This window comes from Anastrepha obliqua, chromosome 3 (assembly GCF_027943255.1).
Source record: "Anastrepha obliqua isolate idAnaObli1 chromosome 3, idAnaObli1_1.0, whole genome shotgun sequence".
Taxonomy (NCBI): Eukaryota; Metazoa; Arthropoda; class Insecta; order Diptera; family Tephritidae; genus Anastrepha; species Anastrepha obliqua.
Genome location: NC_072894.1, coordinates 91942881 through 91961114, shown reverse-complemented (window position 1 = coordinate 91961114; position 18234 = coordinate 91942881). Strand labels below are relative to the sequence as shown.

General features: G+C 36.0%; 2 protein-coding genes across 3 annotated transcripts in view; one reads left to right on the top strand and one right to left on the bottom strand.

Moving 5' to 3' along the window:
• The window catches only part of LOC129241701 (HIV Tat-specific factor 1), a 46962-nt gene extending 33453 nt beyond the window's left edge, over window positions 1–13509 (top strand). Inside the window, exons 3-8 of the mRNA XM_054878171.1 lie at window positions 2559–3602; window positions 3657–3859; window positions 11649–11815; window positions 12718–12904; window positions 12983–13119; window positions 13184–13509. Coding sequence (XP_054734146.1) covers window positions 2579–3602; window positions 3657–3859; window positions 11649–11815; window positions 12718–12904; window positions 12983–13119; window positions 13184–13397 — 1932 coding nt within the window. The 5' untranslated portion in view covers window positions 2559–2578 and the 3' untranslated portion in view covers window positions 13398–13509. The remainder of the gene's footprint in view (window positions 1–2558; window positions 3603–3656; window positions 3860–11648; window positions 11816–12717; window positions 12905–12982; window positions 13120–13183) is intronic.
• Window positions 8040–18234, bottom strand: part of LOC129241699 (trichohyalin) — a 121540-nt gene continuing 111345 nt past the window's right edge. For both annotated transcript variants that reach the window (XM_054878169.1, XM_054878170.1), the window contains exons 7-8: window positions 13979–14155; window positions 8040–11503 (exon numbers count right to left, since the gene is read on the bottom strand). In XM_054878169.1, coding sequence (XP_054734144.1) covers window positions 9928–11503; window positions 13979–14155 — 1753 coding nt within the window. In that variant the 3' untranslated portion in view covers window positions 8040–9927. The remainder of the gene's footprint in view (window positions 11504–13978; window positions 14156–18234) is intronic.

The window sequence follows — 18234 nt, the reverse complement described above, 5'->3', positions numbered from 1 at the left end:
GATAGGTAATTTCTGTCTCCATCGAAAGGGGAGACTAACTTAATGCTTTGCACGACGCGGTCTCTTCTTTCTCTGATTTCTTCCATCGTTATTCTTTTGCAGGTACTTATATGCAGTGAGCCGATTTGTGTGCAAATTTCGTGAAGCTGTTGGTCTTGCATACGATATGTTTATTGTTGTTTTTATTCTTCTTTCTCCATTCTTCGACCGCTATTTGACTTTGCTTACAATTTATTTGTTGTTGTTTTTTTTTTTTTTTTTTTATTTCCACAACCGCTTTAGTATGAACAGTTATTTTCATCAAAATGTTTCTTCTTCAATTTAAACTTTAATTTTATAAATGTCTTATTACTTACATATGTAGCTTCAAGTTTTTTTTTTTTTTTCCTGTTTTTAAATGCTTATTAACGCAAATATATTAGTCCAAACGCTGCTCACTTGAGCTTGTGTATTAGCTTGTTAATATTAATTTAATTATTAAAATTATTAAAAGGAAGTTTTTTCGAAGGTTCGTTTAAAGAGTCATGTTCTTTGACTCCGCGACTGCGCCACTAACATAAACCACAATTTGAAGGTTTAATTATTATAACTTTATTCACTAATTAATACCACAATTGAAAAGTTCATAATTTTATTCACTATGGTGTTCTAACACGTTCGAAACAAGAAACAAGAGTGAGTGAGGAAGAACTTAAAAGCTAAGAACTTACTCTAAAGTAGTAATTGGAATTATATTATATACAGTTAGAGAGAATAACAATGTTTTAGGGAATTGTTGTAGAGACATAATGTCACTTATATATATATATTTTCAATACCTTTTTTACTAACTAACTTTTTTATTTTATTGAGTAAAAAAGTTATTATTTTTTATTTTTTAAGTAGAAAAATGGCGAAATATACATTTTTTTAAATTTTTCTTTTACTTTTTGTTTTTAAGTTATTACAATTATTTTTTATTTTTAAGTAGTAATTGTTTTTTGTAATTTTTTCTTTTACTTTTTTTTAATTTTTTGCTACCTTAATTCTTAAATGTACCTTATGGTCAAGATTTGGTAATGCGATGAGGAACATTATACTCGTACATAAATTGCGGAAGAAACAACTACTATAAAAAGCCCTTGAGGAAAAAGTTGTATACATCTACAGTACAGACATTAGGTCTTTGGTGGCTTAAACATGTTTAAGGAGTTCTTATATTAATTAGTTATTAGAATAACTAAATGTTAAGTTAAAGTCTTCAGTAAGTTTTTTGTTTCGTGAGAAGATCATTTCTACTTTGTTTTCGTCGTGCTACCGCCTTGTGGAATACTCCCACGATAAGTTAAGCATCTTTCTCAGGAGATTATTTTGTCGTATTTGTAACGTCTTTATATGTGTTTTTGCAGAGGTTCTTCATTCAGGACACGCATAGAAGATATTTGCTTGGAAAACTACCTTATAGATAACAAGTTGCATTCAGAAGTTTTTAATGAAGCAGGAGTGGCAAGCATTCGCTGCCAGCCAGCCATCGATTGGTATGGCTTAGCTGAGAATACCCTGCAAGAAAATTCCCTAGTACTCAGAAAGTGCTTTAACCCTAAAATATATACTTTTTGTATATATAAGCATATCATCCATTTTTGTTTTTACATAACTTTCTTACTAAATAATAAAAAAAATTATTTTGGGTGATGGAAATCTTTATTTTGACTTTGAGGCGCTTCATTGCCTGTCTATTTGTTTACTGCGGTTGTATATTTCACAAGGGTGATTAATTTTATGCCATCTTGTATATGTATATATGTCCAACAGAATAGCAAATCTTTAAAATATGTTCTTATATGCATAGGTATGTGCTAAAGGGTCTTTCAAAAGACTCCCCCAGATGTTGTTTTCAAATTAAACATGTAAAAATTTAGATTTTTTCAGGTTTCACTATTTTTATTCGAATTACGGATCTTAACAATTATATGTGAAAAATTGCATAATTTAAATGTCCACCAAGAGCAACACAGCTACTGGTAAAATCCGCCAAACAGTCGATTCATGAATGCCTAACTGTTGTGAACGTTGAGATATCGATGTTGAAAGGTTGGTCAGCAACACTTTGCGTTACAGCAACATTAATCTCAACAGAACATTCAGTTTTTGGTCCTCTCGTCCTTCTATCCTCGATAGAACCAGTGTCTTTTAATTATTTCACCAACCTGTCGACGAATTGTCGACTCATTCGGAAGATAATTTCCACCAAAAAATCACGAACTTTGCGATACGTTGTTCTTAAAGATCGACCATTTCCATAATAAGTTTCAGTAATTTAAACGCGTTGTTCTATCGTGTAAAATTATACATCTGTCTATCTGACAAATGTCAAAGGTGATATAAAAAGGTACCGTCTAGGAATTATTCACAACTGACATCTAGGTGTAACTTTTGAAAGACCCTTTATTATATAAGAAATATTCATTTGTTGGTCGTGACAATCTTTCGATCACCAGTATTAATAATTATCATTATAATATATAGATAATTGGGTCAATTCCATAATAAATATATTATTAATTTCTAAATTTTAGGCAAATCATTTAAATGAAAAATGAGTGAGAACTTGGAAAATATAACAGAAACGGCTTCTAAAGTTGCCGAAGATGTAAGCAAACCATCAGAAAATATTTCCTTAATATCACATGCGGAGTTATCACCTCATCCCGAAGAATCAGCTTCATCTATATCAATTGAAGTTAAAGAACTAAATTCCACTTCAATAGAACAAGAAGAAATAACATCAAAACCTAGAGAGTCAACGGAAGAGGCTGAACGCTGTGAAGAAATAATTTCCTCTCCAAGTTGTACGGACGTCGCCAATTCTACACAAGTTTCCATTAAAACGTGTGCAGCTGAAGATGTAAAAGACACCAAACAGTTAAATGATGAACTAAGTGAGAATTCTACACGTTCACCAGTCACCAACTTGGTGACTAGCTCAGACGCGGATGCGAACTATGCAGAACACGTGACATATGGCTCTGACGGCATCGCAATTTATACAGATCCCAAGACAAATTATAGGTACAAATGGTGCACAATAGAAAATAATTGGCTCCATTGTGACACAGAGAAAAATCAGATTACAATAGGGAGCAATGCCGATCTCTACGAGAATGATCATTATAAATGGTGCAGTCAGACTCAAAAATGGATACCTAAGGCGCAGGCGCAAACTACCGAAACCGAGCATTACAAGTGGGATGCTGAAAAGAAAAGGTGGATACCAAAAGATTTAAGTGCACAAACAGACACAGAATCTAATTCTGCGAGCATAACATACGATATTGATGAGGACGGAAATCGCATTTATACAGACAAAGATGGCACAGTGTTTTTTTGGGACTCAACCAAGAATGCCTGGTTTCCAAAAATTGATGATGACTTTATGGCGCATTATCAGATGAATTATGGCTTCATAGATAATACTAGCGCATCGGAGGAGGAGAAACGGCGCAAGGCCGAGCAAGAGGAAAAACTGAAGGAGTTTGAATTGCAACGCATGACCGAGGAAGCAAAAGCTTCTGCGGAAGCGGCAACAACTGCGACTAAGCGAAAAATGCAGGAGCCACCAAGTAAGTAGATTTTATTTATTATTTTGCACAATTCTTCGATTATTTATTTTTTAGAATGGTTTGATTTGGATCCCGAGCGCAACACAAAGGTTTACGTTTCTAATTTGCCATTGGACATTACAATGGATGAGTTTGCGGAGCTGATGGGCAAATGCGGTATGATAATGCGCGATCCTCAAACGCAAAAGTATAAACTTAAACTATATGCGGAGCTGGATGGGCAACTAAAGGGCGATGGCTTGTGTGACTATATTAAAGTGAGTAAGAAACATATTTGCTAATTTAATTTAATCAACTTATCGATTATATTAGGGATAATCTGTATCGATATCTGCTATATATCTGTCTATACAACTAAGAATAGTTTTAATTCTGCTTTGCAATTAAACTGGGTTGAAACGTTCAATATAAATAAGAAATATTTAATACCCCTGGTTGTGTTGTGACGCTATTAGATGTGACGTGAAGTAAAAAGGTCTTAACTTTTTCTTTGCTTTATTTCGACGCTGAAATTAGTTTAGTTATACGTAGTACTGCCCTAAGTTGTGTTACAAGATTTTCAAAGCAGTAGACATTTAAATTTTAAATTGAATGACCACGTTATTCTCTTTGTGTGCAAAATTGTATTATTTCGAAATTAATTCAAATCAGTTTGGTTTAAAATTTTACGTGACTAACATGGAGGCGGCCGTCCTAGCCGAATGGGTTCGTGGCTAGAATCTCCGCCACAGAAGCTTTTTCTAATAGCGATCGCGCTTCGGCAGGCGATGGCAAACCGCCAAGCGTATTTCTGCCGAAAAATCTCCTCATAAAAAATATCTGCCGTTCAGAGTCGGCTTTAAACTGTAAGACCCTCCATTTGTGAAAAAAAAAACATCAAGACGCACGCTACAAATATGAGTAGGAGCTTGGCCAAACACCTAAAAGAAGTGTACACGCCAATTATTTATTTATTTTTAACATGGAATGGGATGACAAACGGAATGGTATCCCGATGATTGCATTACGGAAATAGCTCGAGTCAGCTGAAAGGTTTTCGTGCCATCTTTGAACTCCGATGTGAAAGCAAATAAGATTGGAAAAATGCAAGAAACTTTTGCAGTAGTACACAAACAACGGCAATGAACATATTACTTGTAATGATAAGAAAATATTTACGGTTAAAGAAGTTTTTAGTAAGCAAATGACGAAATCGTGGTTCTTTTGGTAGAAGCAAAAGTGTCTCAAGAAGATGTCTTGGAAGGTGTGGTGAAGAAGTTACCAGAAACCCTTTTTAAGGGAGAAGATCGCGTCCGCCAACAAGACTATGCACCAGCAAATGAACCTAGAACAACCCAAGAGGGGTTACAAGAGAATATTCCAACTTTTAATTTATGCTGAAAAATTATTGGTTTTGAATATTTTTTTTAGTTTTCCAGAAACATCATATGCACTTCGACCCTATGGTATATTCTTCCACCTTTTTACAATGCGTCGTCTAGATCCAGTTTTTTTAATTGAATAGGGCTTGGGCGTATGTGCTTCTCTTCCGCCCAAACCAATCCGGAACCGGCACGAATTGTTTTTGAACCTGTGCAGATGACCTCGTGGTCTACAGGACCAGTGAGAATGCCTGCACGCATTCTTACTTAATTTTTCTGTAGGTTTATTTAATTAAATCTTTTTCAAATTGTATTCTCCTATTAACGTAGTTTCTTTCTAGATAGTCGTTGGCTGGATTTGAATTCTAGTCGTTTAACTAACATTCGTTCCAGTAGCGTAGCACCGACTGCCGTGGGAACGTTCAATCGCGTTCGTTTTGATTGAACGTGGAGTAGTCTTACAGTGTGGGACCATCTTCAGTCACGTAGCCTTTACTCTGCTCGTCTAAGCTTTTCTTTGATGATGGGTTGTCATTGCGGAAGTTCAGGAGATTTTCAGAAAATTGTAGCTCGACAAATATGTCAGCGCATATACTCGTACCTTTGAGTCGTCGTATACCAGTGCAACGTATTCTCCTGAAGTTTCCGGTACGGCACTCGAAGTGTAACTAATTAAAAAGGCCATAAATTTAGTTTGGAAAATTATTTTTATTCAATTCAAAGTAAAAAATGTGTGAAAATAATACAAAATTAAGAATCAATTAACTTTTGCTCGATATGACCACCTTTTGCTTTGATTATGGCCTTGAGACGGTCTAGAAACGAATCGCAAGCTGCCCGAATGTGACCTGCAGGTATTTTGGCCCACTTGCGGACAATGGCGCCTCGAGACTGATAAATATTTTAGTTCGGACCTTGCTCTCCAAAATGGCCCAAAGAGAATAACCCATCGGACTCGCGTCTGGTGAATTTGAGAGGAATTGTGTGGACGTTATGAAGTTCGGAACGTTGTTTCTTAACCATTCTTGGTTCACTCGAGCTTTGTGAGACGGGTAGAGTTCTGTTGAAACGCCCATGGTCTGCCACTGAATTGTTTGTCTGCACACGGCTTCAAAACAACCTCCAGAATACTTTCCCGATAATATTTCGTATTTACCTTGACGCTAGGCTTGATTAAAACGATTGGAGAGCGCCCATCTGCGGTTACAGCGGCCCAAACCATTACCTGTGGCGGGTGCTGCCCCCTGGTGGCCAATCGATGACTAAAATTCTTGTATGAACGATCGGTCAATTAAATTTTGGGAATTTGCGAATTGCTCAATTCGAAAATTTTTCTCGTCAGAAAACACAATGATCGGAAATTGACTGCCTTCGGCCAAGCGAATCAACTCCTTCGCTCTCTCAAGTCCGACTTGTTACTTTGGTGTGAGATCAGCATGCGGTGGATGCTATTACCAGATATTTTCAGTTCTTTCGACATTTGATTGGCACTTCGTCGGGGACTTCGCTCAAGTCACTTCTTTACTTTTAGAACCATTTCACGTGACGTTGCAGTCTTTTGATGACCACCTCCATGACGTTTCGCGATGCTACCAGTATCATTGTAAAGAGTAATGTTGCGATAAATAAAAACTTTATTTACTTTAAGGTGCTCGAGCTCTCAAACTATCGCTAGTTGTGATTTTCGAGCCAAATATAATGCAATCACACTATTACGTTTGAGATCCATTACTGCTGCCAGTGCATCAGCTGCGCAAGCGGTCTGAAGTTAGTTACACTTCGAGTGAAGGACACTATATTTGAAATTTTTTGACGACATTAACAAATGTTATTCAGCTGAAAAGTCTTATGTTGATATGGAGTTTTAGCTTTAGTCCTAAAAAAAAAGAAAAATTAAGCTAACTATCATTCATTCAAATCGATGGAAACTTGTCGATTAAATGAAGACAATTTTTAACCAACAAAAAAATAAATTTTTTTCCAATCAGCTAATTTGTTTGTGTTTTTCTTTCGCTGTGTCCATGTGGCTGTCCGTACAGAATAAAGCAAGGCGAATTCATTTTTTGTTTTCTACTTTTCCAATACTTTGCCTTGACAATCAAACGTGCAAAACATTGTTGTTGGTCCTGTAATAAATGCGTCTTGAACAATATCGATAGTTATATTTCAGATTTCATCTGCGTTTAAAGTTTATATGTAATTTTTGAACGGAAGTTCATGTGATTTTTTTTGCTTTTCTTCGTTATATCGTTTTATCTGCAATAAAGGAATCTTATTGGAAGCCCTAGGGAAAATTAATATAATCATACAGGGTGGGCCATATAGCGTTTGCTTTTTGAACCACCTATTTTTCTGAGAATGGTAACACAAATGACATGTCAAATGTGTTCATAATTTACTTAAAGGTTTGACATTTACGAAATGGGACGTTATACGGTTGAACAAAATTGGCAAATATTGAAAACCTATTTCCAAAGTGATGAGTCTTCTTCTTCTTCCGCGGTTACAGTAAATGGCGAGCGTTCCCGTGACATGCTCAACGAGTTTTTGTTTCCAAAAATTGAAGAGGATGACATGGACGACATTTGGTATCAACGGGACGGTCAACTTATCACACTGCCAAAGTTACACTCGTACTTTTGGCTACCGTTTTTGAAAACCGAATAATCAGCCGAAATTCCGATATCAATTGGCCGCCTCGGAGCTGTGATTTAAGCCCGTTGGACTATTTTTTGTGGGGAGCCGTTAAGGACAAATGCTATGCGAACCATCCAGAGACGATTGATGCTTTAAAACACGAAATCGAAGTTGCCATTCATGAAATTGGAGCCCAAACAATCGAAAATGTGCTTAGAAATTGGGTTGATCGAATGGCCTACTGTAAAGCCAGACGTGGCAGTCATTTGAACGATATTATTTTTCATTCATAAATGACAATGTTCAATCTTCAAAATAAAAAAAAAGTTTGAAAAATATTGATTAGTTTTTTTTTATAGACGATTCAAAAAGCAAATTTTACATGGCCCACCCTTTAGGTTTGCTCTCATACCTATTTTAAAGCAAAACAATAATTAAGTTGCGTTTTTATACAGTTTTTAACTCTTTATTGTTGCTTTCCGTTCTTTACATACAGTTTCTGGATATTCACTGATTTCTTAATGTTATTGTTGTTACTGTAGCGGTTGATTTACTGACTTAGGGTTCCACATTACATTACAGCATAATTTCTAAAACTTTCGTTCGCCTAATTAATTTTTAAGTCAAGAGTTAGATCTTTTACGGTGCTCGATTTTCAGTTTAAAATTTTAATAAATTACATAACAATTCTCAAATATATTTATTTAAATTGAATTCAATATGTTTTCATTGCATTGTATAATTGTATAATATTTATAATTGTGTTTTTTTATATTTAAGACAAAAAACATACTGTGAGGTAATAATTAGATGAAAATTGTATTTAGCTGCACATTTCGAATTCATTTAGAGTTTCGTATTCTTTACATAATAAAATACATATACATATATGTATATACTATGTACATATGTATGTATGTATGCATGTATGTATATATGTACATTTGTGTTCTAATTTATGTACTATAACATCCTGAAATCGTTAAAAGTATCATGCAGACATTTAAAAATGCTGGATGACTTTATTTAATGTATACAAAATATGTGAATTAATATCGTTCCAGTATTGCTTTTTAACATTGAAAAATAAAATAATATTTTAAAATTGTTCAAAAGCAAAACTTCAAATAATGCCATTTATTAAACTTATGTATGTGTGTATGTAAGCAGCATTTGTTTATTGTTCTTAAAAATAAAAATACAAAAATTTTATATTAGTAATTTAATATTAATGTTAAGCTTCAAACAAATACACTTCATAGCCCTAATCAGAAGTTAAATAATGTATACATTTAGGTTAGTAAAAATATTTTCTTTAAATGATATTTGCAATCATTTACGAAGAGCACAAACTTGCTAAAGCGGTTGGGAAAATACTAAAGGTCTCCTGTGAAAACCTATTTAAAAATCAAATCAAAATTCTTCTAACTTTTTCAATTATTCATGTTTATTATACACATACTAATACATATACATATATATGTGGATGTGCTTTCATGCTTTTCAACGTATCTCTACATATACATATATGCAGTCATGATTAATGTAAAATTTTGTTACATGATATTTTTTTTACTCTTTGTACAACTTTTTGGTGTTCAAGGAAAATGTGTCAGTGCTTTCACATAAATATTACATCATAAATTACAGTTTCAAAACAAAACGGAAGGAGTTGTGCACTCTTCATCACTTACTTATATACAGAGAACTTGTGTATTGTGAATTTTTTATAATATTTTTGTTTTCATCCTCTTCGGTCGTCAGTTGTATATCCACTTAAAGATTAATAATGATTTAAATATATTATATTATATTTTTCGTAAATTTACAATCGAGAATAGTTACAACTGCTGCCGAGCAGTAGCCGTCTCTGGAACGCTGCTCGCTTGCAACTAAAGCTAATACTAGGGCCTCAGTAATATTTTTCTTTTTTAACATTTTTTAATATAATCCAAAAATATCAGAATATTTTTAAGCCAATTTATTTTTTACAAATCCTCTTACATACATATTACCACAATGAAACTGTAATATGGAGAGCGTAAAAATAAAAAGCGTTCCGCGTGTATCGAAGAGTAGAGTAGAGAATGGCAGCGACGACTTAATTTAAATTACTTAATTTTAGCTTAACTTTTAACGAGGTTTTGGGGATAAAGCAAAATTACACAGTCGAACAGCGGCGAGACTTCTCCGATTTTTTCGCACGCACTTATAGTATGCTTCGTATCCTGTTTGCCTTCTTTTCTAGAATACGCTTTTGTATCGCTTCAACTACTATTATCCCATAATTCTAATATCAATTTGATTTGGCGAATTTTTTACTCTCTTTATTCGTCCTCGAATGCCTCGTTGCCGTTACTTGTTTGTTGTTGCTGTTTCAGTAATTCTTGGGTTTTCTTGGCCTTTCGTCGTTTGCGCATTTCGAAGAATTTGCGCTGATCCTCGGGTGAGAGACGTGACAGACGTTCTGCATATTTGCGTTTCTTTTCTTCGAGCGCTTGCCGAACGCGTTCGTCCTCCTGCTTTTTAAGTGCTTCCAATCGCTCTTGGCGTTGACGTTCCTGTTCTTCTGCAATGTTTCGCTCTGCCTCTTCTCGCGCCTTAAGAGCCTGTTCCTCTTCTTTGATTTGGGCTTCGTGCTCCTCCTTTTGCCGTTTTTCCGCTTCTTCAAGTTCCTTCTTTAAGCGTTCTTCTTCCTCCTCTATCTTACGCTGTTCCTCCTCGCGTCTGGCGATCTCCTCTTGACGTTGTCGTAACAGTTCTTCTCGTCGGCGATTTTCTTCCTCCAGACGTTGTAATTCCTGTTTTTCAAGTTTACGCGCCTCCTCAAGTCGTTGCAATGCAAGTTTCTTTTCTTCCTCCTCTTGTTGGCGTGCAATTTCTTGTTGACGTTGCTTTTCCTCTTCTTCAAGTTGGTGGCGGTTGTATTCGTCTTCTTGGCGCTTTCGTTCTTGTTGTTCGTGTAGTTGACGTTCACGTTCATCCTGCGCCTGCTTCAGTCGCTCTTCGTATTCTTCGCGTAGCTGCCTTTCCTTCTCCAACCGTTCTTGTTCCCGTTTCGCCTCTTCTTTCACGCGTTCTTCTTCGGCCTGACGCAAAGCCTCTTCTCGTTCCATGCGCTCCTGCTGTTCACGTTCGCGTTGTCGGCTTATACGTTCCTGGCGGATGCGCTCAGCACTATTAAATTCTTCCTCGCGTTTCTTTTTCTCTTCGGCAAGTTGTATTTTTAGAGCGTCTAATTCCTGTTTTCTTTCTTCATACTCGCGTCGTTTAGCTTCCGCTTCGGCCTGCTGCTGTTGACGCTGTCGCTCTTGGTCGTCGGCTTCGCGCTGACTCAATTCATATATTTCTCGGTTGAGCTGCTCCGGTTGCTCATGGGATTTTTGTTGCTGGTCCTGTTGCTCTTGATCATGTAGCTTTTGTTGACGTTCTCGTTCCTGTTGTGATCGCATCTGGTTTTCTCGTATACGTTGACGTTGTTCAGCTAAACGTCTTTCCTTCTCTTGTTGCATGCGTTGGCTTCGTTCTTTTTTACGCTGTAGGCGACGCATTTCCTTCTGCCGTTGTCGCCACACCGTGCGATCATGAGAAGTTCGTGGATGGCCATGCCGGCGTTGACCGTTGACTGCTTTATCAGCTGAAACTGGAGCTGTTGTCGTAGGCGCAAGTATTTCGTTGTAACGAACCACTGTCGCTAAAGAATTTGGGGTTGATTTGTCGGTCGATTGAGAATCGATGTCGTTCGGATGAATATTCGGTCGGGTTTGCGTGTTTTGGGGGCGTCGCCGCAATTCATGAGGACGGCCACGACCGCGTCCACGATTTCCGCCTAGACGTTGACTACGTGCCTTAGGTATGACAATCTGTTCATCGCTACCAATGGCCTTTACGACAACGTTGGATCTAAAATAAGAACAAAAAATTGCATTACTGTTTTTGACTTCAATTTATTCATAAATTTTTTCTACTTATAAACGTGAATGCATAAATAAATTGTTTTATAAATTATTTTAAGATTTTTGCATAACTAATCTGCATCTTTACGTAGGTGGAGTCTGTGGGACTGGCGTTAAATATCTTGGATGAGTACAATCTTCGTGGCCATAAAATCCGCGTTCAACGTGCCGAGTTTCAGATGCGCGGAGAATATAATCCGGCACTGAAGCCAAAACGCAAGAAGAAAGATAAGGATAAATTGCAGAAAATGAAAGAAAAGTAAGTCGAACCCCACAATGTGTGGTTTAATTTTTAGAATGCTTAAAACGGTATCAGAGAAGTTTGAGTATGTTGCGATATTTATAATTAATTAGGCTAGGTAAGGGTAGGTTGTAGCGGTTATCCACTATGGAAAACACTAAGGTTCATAGCCTCTCCTAAAACCAGTGTGAACCGTTCAAAAACTTTAGAAGGTCCCTGACACTTAGAACTCATGTTTGTGTAGACCCATCCTTTAAGCGTGTCTAGAGATATCGTGCGATTCTGCAAGTGGGTTCGTTACTCGATCTTTCGTTCGCTGTTCTTACAATTTTATCAAAAACAAGTAGCTTACATATCTGTAAGGTTTTGTGTATGTCATTGATGCCGCTGGTCGCTAGTTCAATGGTCCTGCAATTTCCCTGGATGTCGCAATGACCAGGAACCCGTATTACTTTTGGTTAAAATTACTCAGTCATCTCGTTAAGAGATATGTGATATTTCATGCTACCTTAGAGGTGGTCGACCATGCATCGTATCACACTCTACCAGTGCCACGGCTTTTATTATTCCCATTAGTTCAGCCTGAAGAACACTGCAGTAGTAGGGAGGCGAAAACTGAAAAAGAAACCCAGACGTTCAGAACATAAAACGCTGCCTACCTTCCCTCGAGTTTTGAGCCATTTGTGTATACATGAATGGACTTGCCCTGTCTTACATTGTCCCACTCCAACTCTTCTCTTGAGGGTTGGAGAGTCGTGAACGATGTGATGGCATTTATAGACGGAAGTGCATATTCCATTCGAAATACCGGTTAGGATCTTACAGTGTTGTTCAATCTCATTACCCCACTGCTAGCCATAATTTGACTAATGTAAAAAAGTGTATTCTAATGAATCAAATAAATCTTATCACTTCATTAGGCTCTTCGACTGGAGGCCGGAAAAGATGCGTGGTGAGCGGTCGAAAAACGAAAAAGTGGTTATCATTAAAAACCTATTCGATCCGAGCATTTTCGAGAAGGAAGTGCAACTTATATTGGACTATCAGAACGATTTGCGGCAAGAGTGCAGCAAATGCGGCACAGTTCGAAAAGTTGTTATATACGATGTGAGTATACCATATCACAACAGCTCTGTTCACATTTCTCAATAATAATTACGTAATTCCACTTTAACTATTTTTCAGCGCCATCCTGAAGGTGTCGGACAAGTTAACATGGCCGATCCTGAAGAAGCGGATGTGGTAATACAGATGATGCACGGACGATTTTTTGGTCAGCGGAAGTTGAGCGCGGAGCATTGGGATGGAAAGACCAAATACAAGTGTGTTACTGCCACAATATCACATGCAAATTTAGCTAGTATTGTCTTTTTTTACACTTTTCAGAGTTATTGAGTCTGAGGCGGAGGTACAGAAACGACTGACTCATTGGGATCAGTATCTAACGCAAGGAGAACATGAACGAAAAGATCAAGTATCAGAGACGAAGGAGCCAACTACGATTTGTACAAATGAAGATGATAAAGATAAACTAGAAAGAGAATTAGAAGAAAGTGCGATATCTACTATATCTACCGATTTGGGGGAGAAGGAGGAGTAATTAGGCATTTTCACGAGTTTAAATAAATATGCTGTACTTCATGGTCTCAGTAAATGTATTCAATATATTTAAAATATATTTTGAAAGTTTTTCAATATTTAAAAAACATAAATTGTATAATATGTTTTTTGGTCGTCGAAATGTTATTTATTTTGGATTGTACATTATTTTCTATAAGTTGAGCTCGGGAGCGGAATTTAAATAAGACACAAAATTTCACATTGTTTTATTTGGCTACCATAGCCGTAAGGTCCTGATGACTTCAGATTGAAGTCGAAATATCCACCGGCCAAATAAGTAAGGAAATATAAAAACAAAGACGCTCTTAGTGTACATAACTTACTTCATGAAGTATAAATCAGTTTTCCTTGGGGCAATATGGCCTTAGTTGCCCAGCCTCAACATATACTTTATAAATTTATTTATAAAGTATAGAATAAATAAATAAATAAAATAAATAAAATCAATTTAATGATACTTCATACAATATTTAAATTCTGGCCTGGGCCTACAACTTATAGAAAAAAAATCGTAAATCAAATAGATTTCCTGTATTTTATTTGTAAGTAAGCGGATCATACCTGGGTCCAGTTTTGCCCGGCTGATCCATAACCTCTAATATAACTTCATTCGCGAACTCATGCGGGTAGGTGGCATTCCAACGGTTGTAAACTTTGTGACGATTCTTCTCGCTGACTTTTGGCATTTTATGTTGACAAATGAATCGAAATTTATCCGGGCAGGGACGAGCAGACCATCTGTTAGTGACGAAAAAAGAAAAAATAAATTAATTACACGGTACATGCTACAAAATAAAAAAAATCGAAAGAACTCTTCAAGTGATGAAATTCAAAACACCCTCAATTTTTTTATTTATTGTCAAAAAATCGATTTATGGTGTTTTTGATTAAGTAAAAATAAATAACTAACCCATTTTTCAACCGAGTTTTTATTTCAATATGGTCTTGGGAAGGGGAGTGTATGTGCGTTATGAATGTACATATATAATTCGAAGATTGAACGATTCACGTTCAAAAGAAATTTTCAATAACGAGCTCTGACTTGTGCAATTTTTCCACGTTTTTTTTCAATGTGATGCAATTTTTGGCCACTATTCTCCACTATGCACCACAAATACATACATATCTTTAAACTCCAATAAAATGTGCTCGAAATAAGCTATTTTTCATCTTCATATATTGAAAACTGTAAAAAAGTTTTTTTAAAAATCCAGCTGAACCGAGACTGCGAGAGAATACCGCATGACCGATAGTGCTTTACTGCTCATTGAGGCTAATTTTGAAAGACAGCAATACGTTTACATAACTATGTATATATCTAAGAAGATGAAGAAGTTAAAACAATAATGGCGAATATATAATTAATATATAATTATAATTGATTAACTTCTTGATATAATTATTGTTTTAGGTTTAGATAAAAGTCTTCGGGAAAAACGCTACGAACTTATTCCCCTTTCTCAAATACCAGGCATTTGAGAATGTTTTGGTAGCGGTTAGAGTTTCCTCAATAAAAAGTGGCATCTGTGCTCCATTTGAGAAAATGGTTAATTTCCAAGTCAAATTCAAAAGGTATTTAACAAATGCATTTCAAATGTAATGGTGCTCAAATTCTTAGTCACAGCGATTTAAATTTCAAATTTAATAGGGAACAAAAACGGAAAAAAACTTCAAGGTTATTACTGATTACTCAAATGAATTAATTGTAACTTTTAATACTTAACTTCAAAATTCTACAATATCGTATTTATTTCTAAAAAAATAGAATATAGAATACAAACCTCATTTTGAATTTGAGAATTCGATATTAAGTAAATTGAGAAAAAAAATTTTCCAAATGTTTGAATCCAAGAATGATATTCACTAAAACGTTTGGTAAAATAACGCACATTTCAAAAAAGAAACGAATATTCATAAACATCAACAATAACCGCAATCATGGGCAATATGACCAGATCTTAAAAAAAAGTAAAGTTAAATAAAACTAAGTGAATTATTAAACTAATTTAAAAAAAATGTATATTTTACAAAAATATAAACATTACATTTTAATTAAAACTTATTACAAAAATTTCAAGAAGGAATAACTAAAACTCGGATACTAAATAACAAAAAAATGCGAAATCAAGTTTCGAAAATGGTGATCTGGCCATATTGGTGCTAAAATCACGTCACTCATTGTCAAATTCGCTGAGAGCAAAGTAACGGAACCACGATATTCGCCATCTCATTATTCTTTCCATCGTGGTTTGAACCGGTATTTGCTGTGATGTGATATTTTGTGAAGTGAAAGTATTGTTGAAATGTCCATACATATGTACATATGTGTGTTTGTGGTGTACACACTTTGGTATGCTTGCCAAATTTTAAATGCACCTACGTAGCTGCCTTATAATTTTAATGCATTTTTGTAGCTTACAGTTGCAAATGCGTATGAATGTGTTTATGTACAGGCATGCACTTGTAGGTATGTGTGTATGTGTGCGTTTATTCAATTTTGTTTACATTCTTGTCTGGCGCTACACATCATTAGCACGTCAATTGACCGCAATACGTTTTAAGTTGATGGGCAGTCGGACAACTTGATTAGCAATTTCACACGTTAACTGTTCGCATTTTAAGTGCTGACTTATGGTACACGTAAAGGTTCGCCTACGGGAGTGGGCTAAGACTGTGTCATAACAATGCGGTTAGATGCCTATGTGAAACAATTTTAAATTCACTTTATCACAATATGACACTGAATAAAATAAATCTCAGAGCCGCGGATGGATCTAAATTGTGATAGGTACGGTAATGTTTGATTGACAACCTAAATACCACCCTAATGGCCACATTGACAACCCTAATGGCAACAGCTTAAATGCAAGCGCAAAAATTTGTATGACAACTTTTTGACATGCCTAAAAACGGCTATGTGTACAGGGTTGCCAATATTCGACGAACCCATTTGGCAACCCTGTATCTTTTGACAGAGACGTCAGATCGCTTAATGACATACCGCGTTGGAAGCGCCAGTCCAAGCAGATATTTACCATGAAACAGTACACGCCACGCGAGCGCTCCCAAATTGTTGAAATTTACATTCAACAAAAGAAGTCAATTGTGAAAACTCAAAGTGTGTATAAAAAATTAAATAATGTGAAAAGTGCGCCTTCTAAGAACACCATTAAACGTTTGTACGAAAGGTTTTCGACTGGCGATGCTCTTTCTAACCCAAAGAGGCCAAATCAAAACCGACCAAGGCGTCGCCAAGGACATCCCAAAATCGCCGTTCTCAACAGTTGGGCATTGCTCGGACCACTTTACAACGAATTATCCGCATTGATTTGCATTTGTTGCCGTATAAGATTCAATTGACGCAAAGATTGTTGCCTGCGGACAAGCCTCGTCGATTGGAATGGGCCCAAAGAGTCATCGAAATCCGTCGGATCCGTCGAATATGGGCAACCCTGTATGTATAAGTATGAATACAAAAAGTACAAGTAAAAAGTAAGTACAAATTGCAGAAGGAGTTATATACCGCGATGTCTGAATTTGGTATACCCACAGCTATGTAAAATGACGCTGCTCAATCGACATGGGATGGACCTCTTCGAACTGTTTTATACAAAACGAGGTTTCAGACAGGGCGACTCGCTGTCGGGTGACTTCTTTAAACTGATAATGGAAGAGATCGTGCAAGCTGCAGAACTTAACCGTCCAGGCGCAATTTTTATAACCGCGTACAATTGTTGGCGTATGCCGATGATATTGACATTATCGGCCTTAACAATCTCTATCTTTTCCTAACTTGATAAAGAAGCAAAACGAATGGGTCTGGTGATGAACGAGGGCAAATCGAGATACCTCTTGTCATCAAATAAACAGTCGGCGCAATCGCGTATCGGCACTCACGTCATTGTTGACAGTTATGATTTCGAGGTTGTAAAAGCCTTCGTTTATTTAGGAAGCAGTAGAAGCACCGATAATAATGTCAGCCTTGAAATACAACGTAGAATCTCTCTTGCCAACAGGTGCTACTTTGGACTAAATAGGCAATTGAGTAGAAAAGGCCTTTCTCGACGAACAAAACTAACATTTTATAAGGTTCTCATCATGCTCGTTCTATCGTATGACACAAAAGCTTGGACGATGACAATATTCGATGCGGCTCTCCTTGGAAATTCCTAGTAATACTGTAAAAAATAATCCTTGTGTAGTTTGGGATTGATTATATTTTATTAATCTACGATGTGCTCATGTTACAGTAACTCCTGAGGTTAAAAAATAGCTGTTTTCCAAGAAGAATTTGAAATGGATTGAATGGTTTAATTCCTGCATTCGTTCAAATCTCCATAATTGATATCTTTGATGAAAATGAAAATTCACTTAGTTAAATCTGATTATTCTTTTTTTCATCGATGTAACACGAATCTGTAGAACAGTCTTTCTTACGGAAATGGGATCAGAAGTTACCTGTCAGAGAAGGAATAGAAACTACTTCCAAAAAAATATTTAAAATAAAATATATAAAAAAACCATTTCTGAAGAGTACACTTCTAATTTTTTTATGAGATAGTTCTATTTAAACTATTTAGTTACATTTTTTAGTACAGTGATGAATTTCATGTTGACTCTGAACGTTAAACGTTAAAACTGAATAAACAGTAGTGGAAGAAGGAACTGAACTAATGACTGATGTGAACATATCGTATTTTCTTTGTTTTTACTCGACACATACATAAATTCTGTACTTTAAATAATTTCTAGTAGCTGTCGCCTCTAGGCAGGCAATAGCAAGTCTCGGTGCATAAAAATTGTTTCCCGTAACCAGG